Source organism: Astyanax mexicanus, chromosome 11 (genome assembly GCF_023375975.1).
Source record: "Astyanax mexicanus isolate ESR-SI-001 chromosome 11, AstMex3_surface, whole genome shotgun sequence".
NCBI lineage: Eukaryota > Metazoa > Chordata > Actinopteri > Characiformes > Acestrorhamphidae > Astyanax > Astyanax mexicanus.
Window position 1 is genome coordinate 15,991,035 of NC_064418.1, and position 17,586 is coordinate 16,008,620.

General features: G+C 38.3%; 1 protein-coding gene across 2 annotated transcripts in view; it reads left to right on the plus strand.

Annotated features, from left to right (window-relative positions):
- map3k19 (mitogen-activated protein kinase kinase kinase 19) overlaps positions 1 to 17,586 on the plus strand; it is a 29,469-nt gene that overhangs the window by 10,081 nt on the left and 1,802 nt on the right. For both annotated transcript variants that reach the window (XM_049484744.1, XM_049484745.1), the window contains exons 3-13: positions 179 to 370; positions 1,907 to 2,064; positions 2,449 to 2,564; positions 5,226 to 5,308; positions 6,441 to 6,492; positions 8,416 to 8,500; positions 10,606 to 10,859; positions 10,959 to 11,008; positions 11,819 to 13,792; positions 14,474 to 14,599; positions 15,101 to 15,798. In XM_049484744.1, the coding sequence (XP_049340701.1) occupies positions 179 to 370; positions 1,907 to 2,064; positions 2,449 to 2,564; positions 5,226 to 5,308; positions 6,441 to 6,492; positions 8,416 to 8,500; positions 10,606 to 10,859; positions 10,959 to 11,008; positions 11,819 to 13,792; positions 14,474 to 14,599; positions 15,101 to 15,798 (3,788 nt within the window). The remainder of the gene's footprint in view (positions 1 to 178; positions 371 to 1,906; positions 2,065 to 2,448; positions 2,565 to 5,225; positions 5,309 to 6,440; positions 6,493 to 8,415; positions 8,501 to 10,605; positions 10,860 to 10,958; positions 11,009 to 11,818; positions 13,793 to 14,473; positions 14,600 to 15,100; positions 15,799 to 17,586) is intronic.

The following is a 17,586-nucleotide window of genomic DNA, read 5'->3' on the forward strand; positions in this document are numbered from 1 at the left end:
AAATTGTGAAACAAATTTCCATTCAGATTGATGTAACTATTGATTTAAAATGTTTGGCTTCAAGTGTACTGAATGTTTTGCTCAGTTGCCATTGTTTTTATCAACCACAACCTCTACAACCCTCAAAAAACAGGTTCTTGTACTTCCCTGTTCTCATATTACGTTGTTATTGTTGCAGGTCATGCATTTTCTTCTGGAAAGGGGAGCAGATGCGACACTCTGTAACCACAGCAGCCAGACGGCGCTTCATGTCAGTTCTCCAGACCTGCAGGAGGAGCTGTTGGCAGCCATAGTGAGACCTTTATCCCACAAAGGCCAACTGTTAGGGGCTGCCTGGAGGGGAGACATTAGTGCCCTAGAGCACCTGCTGGTAAGTGGGCCAGACGGTGACAGGTAGGAAATGTGACACCACAGTCAGATGCTGTCCTTCAGGCCCACACAGTGAAGTTCAGACAGACTGGGAATAGGACTTCCACCATTGTGATTACACTTCAGGGAAAAGGTACCTTACCTTTCACTGCCAGGGACGACAGAAGTTAAAAACTGAAAAACAACAAAAAGAACAGATGATCCTGAACCTTTATGAGCAGCGACATGCTGGGGCATGATTGCAACAGAGAAGGCAGGATGTAGATGCAAGATGTTTTTTATTAAACTATTATTGAAATTTGCAAGGAAAGCAGGGAAACGGAACTTTAAAAGTAAAAACTAATTAAATAAACAAAAGCTAACAATAAACTAATTCAGACCAACACAATACAAACATAGCAGTATACAGAGGCTACATACATTATTAGGGGTGTGACGAGACACTAATATCACGAGACGAGACGAGACACGATACTGGGTTCACGATAACGAGACGAGATTTAAAAATTAAACTTAAACTTCAAAAATTCAAAATGGTTTGAAAACTAGAGTTTTATTTGACAAAATCATAAAACACAAACTTAACAGACTGGTTTCTCTTACACATTGATTTTTATAAGAAATAAGAATAAAAAATAAAAATAATAATATAACTTATATAGAGCAAACAATAAGTGCAAACCATAACCAGTCATATTAAGCCTATTGTTTGTGTTTTTTTTCTCCTAAATCTCTTGTAATTTAACTATGCATAACCATAACCAGTCATATTAAGATTATGCTTGAAGTGAAACAGAGACAGATTTTTTTTTAATACAGTACAGAGCTAAGGTATTAGTACAACTGCCTATGAAACAGTCACATGTAGGATTTACTTACAGTATTTATATATGGTTTGTGTCTTGTTGGTCACTCTGTTACCGTTTATTGTTTCCACTGGAGCCAAAATGCAGCCAGACATTCAACTTAAAAAGGGGGTATGCTGTCTATGCGATGCATAGGGGCGCTGCACTAAAGGGTGCGCCAAATGAAAGCCCCAAATAAATTTTCTTTCAGGAGAAACAGCCAATCAGCTTGCTGATTTTGCGGAGCGTGGTGGGCTATTAATGACAGAACGTATCTCCACCGCCCCCCCAACCCCCCACCCACCCCTTTATGTTACATGCATTTTGGGGTACCAGTTTTGTTTCATAGCATAGATTGGTATGTGGAAAGTGTGGAAAATATAAAATACTATTTTGCATAAGTAGTAAAAAAATAAATAAATTTGCTCTGCTTTCCATTACAGTAGGCTGAAATGGTTACAGTAACCTTAAAATGTCTTAAATCCCACAGGTGTTGAAAATACTGCAGACAGTTAATACAATTCTGATTTTAATTTTTTGAAAATGAAATGATATGAAGTCTTAAAAAGTCTTCAATTTATTTTCCCATACCTGCAAAAAACCCTACATTCAAAATGCTGTCAAAGACTATTTTTTTTCTAACAAGCCACATAAACAGATTTATTTGACACAAATATGTATTTAATTCACAGACAGACAACTTGGTAGATGTCAACACTCAGAACCGGGATGGACTCACTGCACTGATGCTGGCGGTGAGGGAAGTGGACCTGTTTGAAGGGCTGAAGGACATCATACCCTGGGACTACAACCCCACTGAAACAGTGAAGGCACTGTTAGCTCTATCTGCGTAGGCAAACCTTTAATTAAGCTTCATTTGACTTTAAATCAATAGATACAGCAGACTGTTGTCAAACATCTTAAAGTGTTGTGACATTTGTTAACCCTTCTTATTTTATGATAAAATATAAACCAAAAGTGTATGCTCCATTATGTCTTGGAAGGAAATGTTCTTATATTAAATATTGATACAAGTTTTTTTTATTTATTTTGTGTGGGGCAGTGACAACATATATCTCATGATAATAATATCATATTATTGCCAACTCGGCTACATTCTGACATTTCCTCATAATTTTTTTAATAAATACCATCTAGCAAAAATGTTGTACTTTTAATTTAAGACTAAAAAAGATGGATCTTTTTTAGATGGGGTCTACTGTTCTTTCTCCAGGAGCTTAGAGATACAGGATCAAAGGGGCTACACGGTTCTTCACTACGCCTCTCAGATTAGGACTCCCATCAAAAATGAGATTCTGCAGAATATTTCAAATTCACCTTCACAATCAGGTGAGATAACTTGCCTATAAATGTTAAAACTGTGCTCAGATTGCTGTTTGTACCACAGCATGAAATTTAAAAAGAAAATAAACACTGTGGCATAGCTCATTTAGGCCTGCTAAAATGCCCCTAAAATGGCAAAAAAGAGACTCTCTTATGCTCTATGGACTGTCCTTCTTTTGGGGAAAAAAAAATGATCGAGTGCTTGCTAGGGTGCCTTCTCTTACAGGGTGCCTCTGGATCAAGAAAATTTGATAATGTGTCTTAATGAGTGCCATCTATAGGAAAAGGTGCCATAATAAAGTGCCTTCTATGCCACCCCTACTAGACAGTGTCCCAAAGGTGCTCTTTTTAGTAAAGAAAAAGGAACATGGTGCTAAATTGTGTTCTTGTACAGGTGTGAGAATGATTGCCTCTTCAGTGTGGAAAATATGATGTGGTTTACTAATGCTAATGCTGCTGCACCCAGCCTTAGTGGAAATCTGGGAATCTTTAGCTTTGCTAATCCAAATAAACAGTTTTCAGGAAATAAATCTGTGTAGATTAACATCCAGTGCTCATTTCAGTTTAAAATGATTTTTTTTTTTTTGAGAGTTACAGTTTTGTTTACTTAGCTTAGCTTTACTTAAGTTACCCCTTCCCCCCCACCACCACCTGCTGAATTAGAAGGAAAACATGGCGACACCCCTGTTCTTTACTAGTGTTGCATGTGCCTTAATCCGGTGTGGCTTTATAGAGTGAAAAATATGGTCAATTCCATCTAGTTCATTAACTTTTCAGTTTTAGCCACACCCATTAAGCAGTTTCCTCTTCTGAGAAGCGCAGAAGCATTACACCGTTAAAATAGCACTGGTGTGGAACAGTATCATGCAGTAAATGCCCTTGCCCTTTAAACATCCTGAATCTGCCTCTACTAAAGGTAGAGCACATTGCATAAAACACCTTACATAAGTGTGCTGCATAAAATCCCTACAAAAAGGTAGGGGAAAAGGTAAGGGGTTTCACTTTAGCCACAACAATAACTCATCTGCTTAAATGGTAACTGGCAGTGTTGTGCCATTTCACAGCTTTTCTGTGTTTAATGAACGCATTCTTTTGAACTCGTTCACGCACAACACTGGTAACTGGTTACTGTAGGGGTCACAATAAACACTACTTACGACAGAAATAACCATTGTTAAATGGTTTTCTAGAATTTATTAAAAATTAATTTGTTCAATGCTTACAAACGTTGTAAATAATAATGACTAAATATAGACATTAAATATTTTGTAATGATTAAAAACGCCTTGAGTAGTTTCAATTAATAATTAGTTGAGACAGTCCGCCATAAGTACTGTTAATTAATGTATCCTTCTTGTAAGTGTTACCACTGAAATAAACATTCTCTGAACAGTGCTGTTTGAGAGCCACTGTTGCTAACTTTGTTGCTGATTTGTTGCTATGTATACCAACTTTAAAGATCCCTCTAACCATTTACAGAAGACAATTGTGCAAATCAACCATGTGTGAAAGGCGCAACCACCCCCCCTTACTGCGCTCACTCAGATGTAAAAGCACAAACAGTGATGTTTCCTCCTACTTTACGCTTAGTTTATTTCTGATTCTCTGTTTTATTTTTATTATTTTTTAAATAAAAATTAGTGTTTAAGTGTGGTTTTATGTACCTTCCCACACAAAAATGCAATGTATGCCATATATTCCAATATATTCCATATATTCCTACATCAAGAGTGTTTTTTTTTTTCTTACATTGTAAATAAATACTGAAGTCATTCAGACTATGAAGGAACACATAAGGAATCATGTAGTAACTTAAAAGTGTAAAACAAACCAAAAATACTCTCTGAAGCATTTAAGTGCTCTTATCTGGGGTGCTGCTAACTTGCGGTTTCTGAGGCTGGTAACTCAGATGAACTTATCCTGTGCAATTAGTATTGATCTACAATGCGGAACATGTTTAAATAATATTAAAAAAAGTCTTAATTTAAGGTGTTTTCAAACTTTTGACTGGTACATTATTATCACACAAATACATCATTTGGATATACAGCTCTGGAAAAGAGACCACTAAATATTTATATTTATAAATATTAATATAAATATTTATAAATCAGTTTCTCTGATTTTGTCTTAAAATAAATGTTATTTTATTCTATAAACCACAGACAACATTTCTCCAAATAAAAGTTAGAGCATTTATTTGCAGAAATTAAGAAATGGCTGAAATAACAAAAAAGATGCAGAGCTTTTAGACCTTAAATAATGCCAAGAAAACAAGTTCATATTCATAAAGTTTTAAGAATTCAGAAATCAATAGTTGGTGGAATAACCCTGGTTTTCATGCATCTTGGCATGTTCTCCTCCACTAGTCTTACACACTGATTTTGGATAACTTTACGCCACTCCTGGTGCAAAAATTCAAGCAGTTTGGTTTGATGGCTTGTGATCATCCATCTTCCTCTTGATTATATTCTAGAGGTGTTCAATTTGGTAAAATCAAGGAAAAACATCATAATTAAGTGGTCTCTTATTTTTTTCCAGAGCTGTATGTAATTATAAGTTAATATATTAATAAATGATGATGATTTTCCTTTATGCAACTGTGCACTGGTCCTTTCAGCTGCTGACTCATCCCTTCCCTTTTGTCTTGTCTTTTCTGATAAACAGTGCCCACACATGTGGAACCACAGTGTCATTTCCCTACAGACTGCTGTACTAATTCCCTCAGCCGCTCTCCTCCTCCAGCAGGGGTAAGATGTTTACACACCACTCATGACGTAATCCACATCTAAGTACCCACACCCGTATCTCAACATTAGAAACAGAACTGAAGAGAACAGAACCCTTATCTGTACAGTATCAGCTATCTGCAGACGTTTGCACTAGGACACCCCTGTGATTGAGTTGGCGATGCAGCCTTTTCAGTGCAGACCATCTGGAGCACATCTAGCCAATCGGTGAGCTCGCTAGGTACCTGCCAGCTGGGATGCCTGAAATGTATCTCTTAACTGTGGTTAAAGCCCATTCACACAGAAAATGCTAATTAGCTACTTAAGCCCTAAGGGGTCTGTATGCAGGCTCACTCTGAGTCTTAATTTAGTTAAAAAGCCGTAGTACATTTTTTTAATAATAGTTTATAATTGCATTATTACACATTATTACAAATATATGGGAATGTTATCCTTCACTTTAAAGTGTTGTTGCTGTTCACTTTTTTTTTAAGTACACTCGGTTTCAGATTTGGGTTTTGCCTATGCAGACTGAGCATTCATAGTTTGAAAAGTAACTAACATGAAAACCAGAGAACTGTCTAACATGTATTTAGCTGAGAGAAGATGGTAAATCAGTTAGAGCCATTGCACAAATATTGGCCATAGCTTGTACAACTGTTGGAATGACTTGAAGAAGAAAGTCGTCACTGGTGTACTAAATATCAGGTGACCAAAGAAAAAATAACAGCAGTTGATGACAGAAACACTGTTGAGTACCGTAAAGAAACACCCTAAAACAACTGATAGTTGTCATCAGCAACAACCTCCAGAGGGCAAGAGTGAAGATATTACAATTTACTGTTCACAGAGGCCTTCATGAACAAAAGTACAAAGGCTTCACCAGAAATGGATTGGGATTGAGCTGGAAAAGAGTGGTCTGGTAGGTTTCCTTGGGAGTTTTTCAGGCCTCGACAGCTTTTGTTGGTTACCTGAGCAACCTGATGATAAACCAAAGAAGCACAAAATTAGAACTGAATTAGAGCTGGTGGGCTAAAAGGTGGCTGAATGCATTCATTAGACGGGTTTCCACTACCATACATTGTGTTAACATATAGTAAATACTTATAATACAATAAAAGTGAAAACAAGAATTTACTTTCTCACTCCGCAGAGTGTTCTGGAGTGCACTAAAGTCAGAGAGAGCCACGGATATTTCAATAAAGGTAAGTTAACACTATTCCCTCAAAACACTGATGACAACATGCAAAAGATACAACTGTGCAGCGCCTCAACAAATACAGTAGAGCTCTGTCTGTGCCTCCCTCGAGGCAGCACTCTCTCCGCTGCGGGAAACACACCTAGATTAGCCTATCAACACACACCGATACTCAGAGAGCCAGCCCATCCCATACAGAAACCATGACAATAGAAGGGGGTGTGTCTGACTGAGCTGACTGAGCGATTCTGTGCCAAGTGACTCCTCATACAGCCTGAACACATCACGGAGCACATCATTTTAAAGACTGCTCATCACTAAAAGAGACAATTCTCAGAAGAAGATGCTTGAAATACCCTGCATGAAGAAAACAGACCTTTTGCAATGAGGAAACGTAATATTCGTTCATCTTCTAAACAGGCAAGACTGATATTTAATGTGTTTTAATTCTTTACTTTGTATTGCTAATGGATCTTGCTTAGACTCAAGTAGCATTTGAGTCATTAATATGGATCATTTTTAAATGGATCGTATTGTCACATTTGCACAAACCTTTATTAGATTGGATTAGATTATTTAGCTTGATGTAGGTTATTTATGCAAGTTGACTTCAAGGTTCACTCTAGGAAATGTGTTAATAAACTGAATATGCTTACTGACAGTATTACATTTTTAATTTTTTACATTTTATGCAAACACTGTGTAACAATTCGATCTAATTTTCAAGATTTACTCTGAAGAAACACATAATAACACATTGTTCATAATAACACTGTTCTTTTATACTATATAATATTTATTATATAACAAAAAAAATATACTTTTTTTTTCATGCAGGGTGTTTTTATGTGCCATGTCTGCAGTGCAGCCAGATTAGTTGAATTCATATTTTTAAAAGTATAATCCTAGTTAAATAACACATTTTTAGGCATAAGGGTTTTTCAAATATTCATTTATATATTTTCATAAAAAATATTAAGCTATTTAAATATCTTTAAGATTCCTGTCCACCCTGTCCTCTTGGGATAACCCCGCCCCTTTTAGAAAGTATTCTTTTGTGACATTAGTGACATCACAACCCACAACCTTCGGGCGAGTAAAGCACTTCGGTTTATTTACAGTAAGCCTAGATTTTCAGATTTCCATCATTAGTTGGAATTAGTGGCTAATGCTGCCCAACAGCGCTACACTGAGGAATCCTGAGTGTTCCGGTAAGCCAGGGCAATATTTGGCAACAGGTCCGTCCCACGTAGCTTGTTTTAACACAGTAAATGCGCAGGCTACAGGCCTAATTACTCACCTCTGAACGGGGAAAGAGCTAGCGCAGTTAGCAGCTAATGCTACTAGTGTACCAAAGACGGGCATTTTGGACATTGAAACCAGAGACTGTAAATTTTCAAAAACATGATTGAAAGTTGTCTGTTTTGCCATTGAAATCTATGGGGATGGGTGGGGTTACACAGCTTTCTGCAACCGAACAGCAGGGGGTGCCCAACCTGTGGTGGCTTCACTTTGGAGAGACGATACTCTGTCCAGCTATACACAGTCTATGATTAAAACATATGTATTCACTGATTACAGAGTAAGATTCGTCACTTGCCACTGTGTGTCAATCTGGCAACCAGGGTCAGATTGACATCTGAGGAGAAGCACTCTATCCAGTGTTTGGAAATTAGACTCCATTTCACACACTCACTCTCATTTTTTACTGATTGTTCCTTTATGCTGAAAAATATGATTTCTGTGTAGTCTAAAGTCTTATAAACATGAAAAATGATAAAATAGTTAAAATAGTCAAAATAGTTAAAAAATCTTGTGTTTTTGGCAAGCTTTGAAAGACAAAAGACATAGTATTCTGATGGAGCTTACTGTAGCTGTATAGATAATCTATTGATAATCTATTGACCTTATTTTTATTGTTTGTCTGCAGATAAGATCACCCTCTTTTTCCACTCTTCTATGGAGCCCAAGAGAAGCACAAGGTCAGGTCCCTCACAGCTGAGCAGGACACCCGGGTGAGCCAGCTGAGCACATACACTCAAACTAAGCCAATTTGACTCTTCAATTATCATTCAAATAAACTGAGTATGCCAGTTGTTAGTGAACAAACAACCTCATAGTTAAATACAAATACATCCCAAACAGTAGCAACTGTGCACACTGAGACTAACTAGTGTAAACAAGGCCACAGTATTCTCCAGAAAGCCGTGCTTCCTCCTGTACATTCAGCAGCCGGCTCTCACATCCACACAAAGCCTGCACTGAGGAATACTGTTACAGGATCAGCCACCTGTCAGCAGAACACCATGCTTCCAGGTCCTGCCATTATCACAGAGCGAACAGGGAGGAGGAGGAGAGGACAGTGTGAGGACACTTTGCTGTACTATTGACCAGAAATGTGCATTGTTTTATGATAAATTTAACCTTACCACAACTTGACTTGACATAAAATTACTTTCTTTTGACTATTTATCATATTTAGCAAGACATCAGACTATTCAGATAAGAATATTTATCATTTTTTAATTAATTAATTTTTAATCAATTTTTTTCAGCAAGCTGAACAACAGGGTGAACAATCTTAGTGAAACTTGTCATTTGATGAAAACATGGTTGATATAGTGCTGCTATAGTGTTCTTGATCTGTTTCAAAGATACATTCTTATTTTCTGAAATTACATTAATTACCCTTATATTTTACCAGGACAGCGTGGATAGTTTAAGCTTTATGTAGTATTGAGATTATCATTTAATATTAATATATGAATTATTGAACATTCAGCAGCTAAAATTACACAAAATTAAACAGTGTGAAGGCTGTGATGTCAGTGGTAATTCCTGGAAACATATATTCTTTTAAGTCAATAAATAACACAAGTTTTAAAAATTATGATTATTCATTAATTTCTTTCAAAAAATTAAGCTATTTATATAGTCAAGATTACAGTATATATTCCCATCAAAAGTATGACACATGTTAAATTCAGTGTTTTATCGTTATTTAAAAATGTTAAACAAACCAAAATATGTTTATTTTTCTAAGTTCCTCAAAGTAGAACCTTTTGTTTAGATGGCAGCTTGGCTGGATTTTCTCAGTCAGCTTTATGTGGATCCTTCATGGTCTAGATGAATTCAGTATTTAAAAAAAGCATATAAAAATAAAAACATTGGATGAGAAGGTGTGTCCAAACTTTTTTTTTACTGGTATATATACTTAGGACTATATAAATAGTTAGTAGTAGTAGTAAAACTTTTTTATTTAAAAGTTAAAAGTTTTATTTAATGACTTAAAAATATTTCAGCCTCATTAGGCAGCACTGTGGGCATGGCATAGAAAACACCTCCCACATCAAAGAAAACAGTATAAATATACAAGAAGTTATTTAAATTTAAGGGTAACATTTCTCTGTGTGTTTATTGCGAGTACATTTACATTTAAGGTATTTAGCAGATGCCCTTATCCAGAGCCACTTATAACAGTGCTTTGATGTTACTTCAAATATCCAAAGCTAGTTTGTAGACTAGGATCAAAAGATACACAGAGCTTGATCATGTTTAGAACCCTAGGCACCTTTTTTTTTTTTTTTTTTTGATTAGTTTAGAAACTCTTTGAAAAGTCGACGTTTGAAGACCGCTAGTGACTCTGCTGTTCTGACAACCAGTGGAAGTTCATTCCGCCATCTTGGTGCTCCAGCACAGAGAAGAGTCTAGATGTCTGTTTCCTGTGGGTTTTGAGGGATGGAGGTTCGAGCCGAGCCATACTGGAAGCTCTAAGAGCTCTTGGTGCAGATCTGACTTTGACCATCGCCATCAAGTATGAAGGAGCTGGTCCGTTTTTTGCCTTGTAGGCCAGAGTTAGGGTTTTGAATCGGATGCGGGCGGCAACAGGAAGCCAGTGGAGGGAACGCAGCAAAGGAGTCACATGACTGAAGAGGTCGAATTATTCGGATGTTGTACAGGAGAAATCTGTATGACCAAGTCAGATTTGCATGAAAGTTCCAGTATACAATTATTTGGCAAAATGTTATTTTGCTATATGAATGGTATATTGATCTTGACTAATTTTATATTGTCTGTGATATAATACAGAATATAATATAAAACTCTTATTTTTCCTCAGTTGGACATCGTCGCTGCCAAACCTGCAGGACAGAAGCAAATGTTGGGACAAACTTGACACACAACACTCATCACCATCAGAGGCTCCTCTTAAATCATCTTTAATACCCGTACCCCCAAGACTTGCAAAGAAGAGTAAAAACATCACAGAGAGTCCTGTAGTCCCTCATCTCACTTACCTTAGCCAGTCTGCTCCAAGCTTGGCTCTCCTCGATGCAAGTGTTCTTCTACAAGTACGGGAGAATATATACAACAGTGAGTATACAGTAGCCTATATAAAGGCAATGGGAAACATATGTTTCAAGTAAATATATATATAATTTTTATATAAATTCAATTCTCAATCTATTACAGGGCTGAGTGGGCTGAGTGATGAAACAGACAGTGACAATAATCGACAAAAGGTAACAATGTCTAGGGATCCTTTAGATATATAAAAAAAATAAAGATCTATTTATAGCCCAATCCCATTTCCCCCACTACCCCTACCACTTTGCCCTTTGTTTCAGCACTGCAGACATTATAGGCTAATTGAGTGGATTGGGAGGTACTACACACCAGTAGGTCTCCTCATTAATAATGTCTTAAATTCCCAGCACTTCTTCATTTGGCAGTACGGTGGCTTAGTGGTTAGCACGTTCGCCTCCTAGCACCGGGGTCTTGGGTTCAAGTCCCTATCTGGGTGGAGTTTCCATGTTCTCACCGTGTCTGCGTGGGTTTCCTCTGGGGACTCCGGTTTCCTCCCACAGTCCAAAAATATGGAGATCAGGTAAATTGGATATTCTAAATTGCCCAAATATAGATTATCTAAATTGCCCAGAAAATTGAATGCTCTAAATTGATTTGGTAAATTGGACACTCTCTAAATGGATCTGGTGTGTATGTGTAAAGTATGTGGTATGTATGTAAGTTTGTGTGTGTGTAAGTGTGTGTAAATGTATGTATGACTGTGCCCAGATGTGGATTGGCACTCTATCCTGGGTAACTGCTTCTCACCGTTGTGTGGAAGAGTGTTGATGTGTAATGTGCTTGTGTGTAAAACGTGTTCATTGTAAAGTGTCCTTGGGTTTCTAGAAAGGCACTTTATAAGTTGAACTTCATTCATTCATGTAACATGGAAGATGGTAGGGGTACAAATGAGAAATGGAATTGTGCCTTTGCTAAACACTAAATACCTTCTATACTTATACTTATACTTCTATACACCTCTTTAGGCTCCACCTCCCATTCTCTCTACAAGGACTCCAAAACACTTGGCTCCACTTGATAGAAAATACCGGGATTGCCCAGCGTTCTCCAGAATCCCGCGTCCATTGGTGCTTAAGCCGATCAGCAGCTCACCTGCTGTCTCCGTCACCAGGCATCACGGAGGAAGGTTCTCTAGGCAGACCATGAGAGGGTCAAGAGGTGCCCGAAGAGGAAGTGCAGAGAGTGCTTCCAGCAGCAGCTGTAGCAGTGAAAGCTCTGTGGACTTGGATGAGGAAGAGGAGGAGGAGGAGGAAGGAAGTGGCCCTCAGGAGTTGCAGCAGATGTTAAGCACCTTATTAAGAAGACAATCTCAGCATATCCTAGAGTCTCCCTTATCTTCAGAACAACTGGAGAATTTGGGAAGAACTGACATTGTTGAAGACAATCATTCAGATGATAAGGATACGCTAATCAGAGCTCAATTCAAGAGGAGTCAAGAGGTTGAAGCATTGATGAGCCATGAATCTATGAATCAAAATGAGGACAGACATTCTGTAGACTTTTTAAAAAAGGACAAAACTGCTGAATCTGTAGAGACCTCTTTACCTGATCTTGATGTACCAAGGGGTTCAGAGATTGTGCCCAGACCATTGCCCAGAAAATACCTTAACCAATACCAGTTTTTACCTGAGAATGCCACAACATTGTATCCAGCTTCAGAGGAAAACGCCAAACATAAGACAACAAAAAGCAAGGGAAAAAAATGCCTTCTCTTTCATACCAATCAATCTTTCAACATCTTGGCGCACAGAAATACAAACTGGGGTATTGTTCAGCCCAAACGTCACAGAAGGCATTCTTCTACTTCAACTCAAGCAAAAACCAAAGAGATTAACTCTCAAGATCACATTGTTAAGGGGGAAGCCACCAGAAAACCTAACTGTCCAAGCATGCCGTCTGCAAAACAAAGTCAAAAACTCAAAAAAGTTGCTCCGTTGTCTCAGAGAAAGGCAGCAGAACTTCAATGTGAAATTCAAATAAATGGAGATAAAAAGACATTAAATAAGTGCCACACTCCAAAGGAACTTCACAATCGGGAATTAAAGACTGCAAGGCAGCCTAAAAAGCCAGGAAATATAGGTACTGTAAGAGCAAAATCAGCTCTGGACTCTGTCAGTTACAGCGACATGTTCATGCAAATCCATAAGGAGGAAGATAAAGGGCCGGCCATCTTCGAGATGTTTGCCACTCCACTATATGAAAATCTCAGAGAAGGGCGTTGTGCCGAGAAGACCTTGCAAGTGCAGCCACCTACTCAAGTTAAGAGACCCTTAAATGGACAGAGAGTTCAAAAATGTATGGACGGTAACAGAAGGAAACAGACACAGAAGTGCAGCATCACTAAAAGCAAACCACGCAAGAGAAGAGATTCCCAACCAAGCAGGTCACACAAGATCAATCAGTCTTTTGACATAAATAAAGACAATGCAGTTGAAATCACTAGTCCTGATGGGAATTGCCAGATACTAAGAAATGAAAGTGACAAAGGTGATGTTTTTATTACAAAAATGGAAAATGAAGGTCCAATTCTGTCAGTCATCAAAGAGGTTCTTTCAACAGTGGCATCCATCCATCACGAGCAGAGGGATTCCGCCACTTCCTACCAATCAGCCTTGCATCCTCGTATCTTTATTCAAACATCAGACGAACATAAAGATAACCAGGATGTCTCAAACAAGACTGAGGATGTAGTTTTGGACAAGTTCCCAGCAGAGCCCTTGATCAACACGTGGACAAGCAGCAGAACAAGGTCACCTGTGTATCAAAAGTTTCTGGATGAAGTGGGTGAGGGGCCAGTTACAGATGATTTGCTGAGATGTTTAGCAGAAGAATTAATATCACTGGAGGAGAAAGAAGTGGAAACACTGAGGTCTGAACACACGGAGAACAACGTGATCATAACTGATCCTGAGCCAACAGTCAAGAGCGCGATCAATGAGGTAAAACACCAAGTATGTCATCTGGTTTTTAGATACAATCTAGATATGCCAAAAAATGAATTTGGGCTGGCATTCTGCACATAATCGTACACATATAGGTGCAGTTTCCCAGAAAGAGAGATTAAGCATAGACGTGGACTCTAGAGCACTGTGAATGGAGATTCTCTATTGAGAGATATACTGTACCAGTCAAAAGTTTAAACACACCTTCTCTTTTACAGTTTTTCTTTATTTCATGTCTTTTCTAAATTGTAAATTAATGTTAAAGACATAAACAATTAACAGACACATATGGAATTACGTAATGTTCAGCACCTCCATGAACTCCTTCAAAAAACTGAGAAAACTATTCCAGGTGACTTCAAGAGTGTGCAAATCTGTCATAAGAGCTACATGAGCCTTCTTAGAACAATCCAAAAACATATTCTGGTTTGTTTAACACTTTCTTTACAAAATAATCCTATATGTGTTTCAATGTAGCTTTAATGTCTTCAATATTAAATCAAATTACAGTGTAAATAATCATGAAAAAGAAAGAAAACACATTGAATGAGAAGTGATGTGTCCAAACTTTTGACTGGTACTGCACGTATTGTAGAATTAGGCCTAATCACTGCTTGGGAAACCAACCCATAGCATATACCTTATCCTATTTCTCAAATAAGATGTATATTTCGACAGGATCCCACATGGTCTACAAAGAAAACTTCATCTTCTGACAAACAGCCTCGCACTGAGAGATCCTGCAAAGATGACACCATCACATGGGCCAAAGGAGAGGTTCTGGGCAGAGGAGCTTACGGAACTGTAAGTGCACTAATCTGTTCTCTTTGATAGTGTGGGTGGAATTAATAAAAATGAGAAAAGAAAATAGAGTAGCATTAGAAAATGTCGATAGTAAGAGGAGGATACGGAGTAATACGGAGTCTTGGGGCATGGAGTGTGGAGATTGTTGGTTTGAATCCCGGTCATGCAGCTTGCCATCAGCTGATTACTAGCCCTAATTCGGTTCTGTCCCAACTCTTTTTGGAATGTGTTCCTGAAATGCAGGAATGGATGTTTATTAATAAGTGAATTGAAGTTGGAACAGATAAAACTATATGGTTAAATTTATACTGTCTGCAATCAAATAAAACTCAAAGTAAATGTAAGAACAGCTGCAGTTTTCAACTGCTTTGTCATCTTTGAATTATTGATCTTTTGGTGTATCACTCTTTTTTACTTGAAAAAGCTGGAAAACCTGTAATTTGTTCATTCTTATTCTTCCTATAATATTACATTGTATTCAAATATATTTTGAAAATGCAGGTGTATTGTGGGCTCACCAGCCAAGGCCAGCTGATTGCTGTTAAACAGGTGCTGCTGGACGTCTCAACCTCAGAAACAGCAGAAAGGGAGTACAGTCGTCTGGAGAGGGAGGTGGATCTTCTAAAGAACCTCGAACATCCAAATATAGTAGGATTCCTGGGCACGGCTCTGACTGATAACGTAATAAGCATCTTCATGGAATACGTACCCGGAGGCTCCATCTCCAGCGTCCTCAATCGCTTCGGGCCCTTGCCAGAGAAGGTGTTCACCCTTTACACCAGACAGGTCTTGGAGGGCGTGGCTTATCTGCATGAAAATCGGGTCATTCACAGGGACCTGAAAGGGAACAACCTCATGTTGATGCCCACTGGTGTTGTAAAGCTGATAGACTTCGGTTGTGCCCGTCGCCTGAATCGTCTGACGCACAGTGGAGGAAACAGCGATCTCTTAAAGTCTGTGCACGGAACCCCATACTGGATGGCTCCGGAAGTGATTAACGAAACAGGCCATGGGAAGAAATCAGACATCTGGAGCATCGGGTGCACTGTGTTCGAGATGGCTACAGGAAAGCCCCCGCTGGCACACATGGGCAAGATGGCGGCTCTTTTCTACATAGGGGCTCGGAAGGGGTTGATGCCGCCACTGCCTGATGATTTCTCTGAGGAGGCAAAGAGCTTTGTGAAAGCGTGCTTGATCAGGTAAGTTATTTTGGTGCTTATTTTCCTTTTTGCTGTGTTTGTTAAATTGTATTCTGTACATTTAGTCCATTTAGTTTTGGTTTCACACTGCAGTTTAGTGACAGAGCTCTTAAAAGAACTTAACTAAATCCCCTACATCACGGCATCTCCCTATACTTTACATTGATTGGTTTTAAAATTTCGGTAGTTCAGCGAATTGACTTTCCAGGTGTTGTGCTGAATTCTGCATTATTGCCAGAATTTGACTCTTCGAGTGCAGGCTCACAATGCCTTGCTCAAATTCTGTGTATGTGTTGCAGGCAAACATGTATTAAACATTCTATTAAGAAATAAAAATGTGTGCTTTTTAATCCAGTGTGTATGTATGAATTTTATCTGTCAGTAAGCTAGTGAAGCCATTCCACCAAATTGCAGTGTTATTCAGGAGTTTTAGTTTAGTTCTCCAGCACCGGGGCTGGAGTAGCATTAGCATTAGCCGCTAACTGCTATTTCCCCGTTCAGATGGGGAGTATTATCGGCATGTAGTCTGCTTCTAACCCTGGCCAGCACTGCTGGAGTAGCTTTAGCATTACCTGCTAACCATGCTCGCTATTTCCCCATTCAGAGGGGAGTATTACTAGCACTACTGGAGCGGTTAGCCGCATATGCTAAGTTTACTGTTGTTAGTAGAGAAATCTGTGTAGATTAACATCCAGCACTCGTTTGACTTTAAAAGAAGTCTTGTTTTATTACAGTTTTGTTTACTTAGCATAGCTTTACTTAACTTAGATAGCACCGCTCACCATCCAGCAGCGAGACCTGCAAAGTAGAAATTCCTCATAGCGTCTCTTAAAATGCACCTTATAATCCAGTGCACCTTATAGTGCAAAAAATATGGTCTGTACAGTGGCTTGCATAAGTATTCATACCCCTTGAGATTCTAAGTGATAAACCAACACAAAGCAGCACATGTCAGGTGGAGGAAAAAGTGGAACTCAATTTTTATCCTAAAAATCTGAGAAGTGTGATGTATAAAAGTATTCTGCCTCCTTTACTCTGAAACCCCTAAATAAAATGAATCAATTAGTTAATAGAGTTCTGCTGTGTGTGATTTAGTCTTAGTATAAATACACCCATGTATAATGTGTTTTGTGAAGGCCTTACGGTGAGAGTCCACTAGCACTTAAACCTTGACGCTGCGTCCAACCAATCGGGAAACATGTCACATGCACACAAGCATAACATGCCCACAGAACAGGCGTTTTTTAACCACATAGGACAAGCTGAAAACTATATACTATGAATTTACAAATCTATATATTACAATGAGGTTCATTCAAAATTTTAAATCTTAAACTTATGATTGCCTACTTCTGTTGCTTCATGTGATTTCAAAAACGTCACAGACATGCCCACACAGTGAGCCAAGAGATCTGGCATGGCAGTATGTGCTAGAGAAAAGTGCTAGTGGATACATACCTTTAGTGGTTTGTGGGTTTTTTAGAGAACACTAGTGAATAAACAGCATTATACAGACCAAGGAACTCACCAGACAGGTCAGAGATAAAGTTGTGAAGTTTAAAGCAGGGTTTGGTTATAAAAACATATTCCTAACTCTGAGCATCCCAAAGAGCACTGTTCAATCCATCATCCACACATATAAAAGGTATTCTACATCTGAAAACCTTGCACTCATCAACAGTCATATGAGCTATATTCCAGTTTTTCCAGTGTCTGAATTTTTTTTTAATTCCCAAAAGGTGCAATTAAATTATTATGCTATTTTATGATATAAAATGGTCCTAAAAT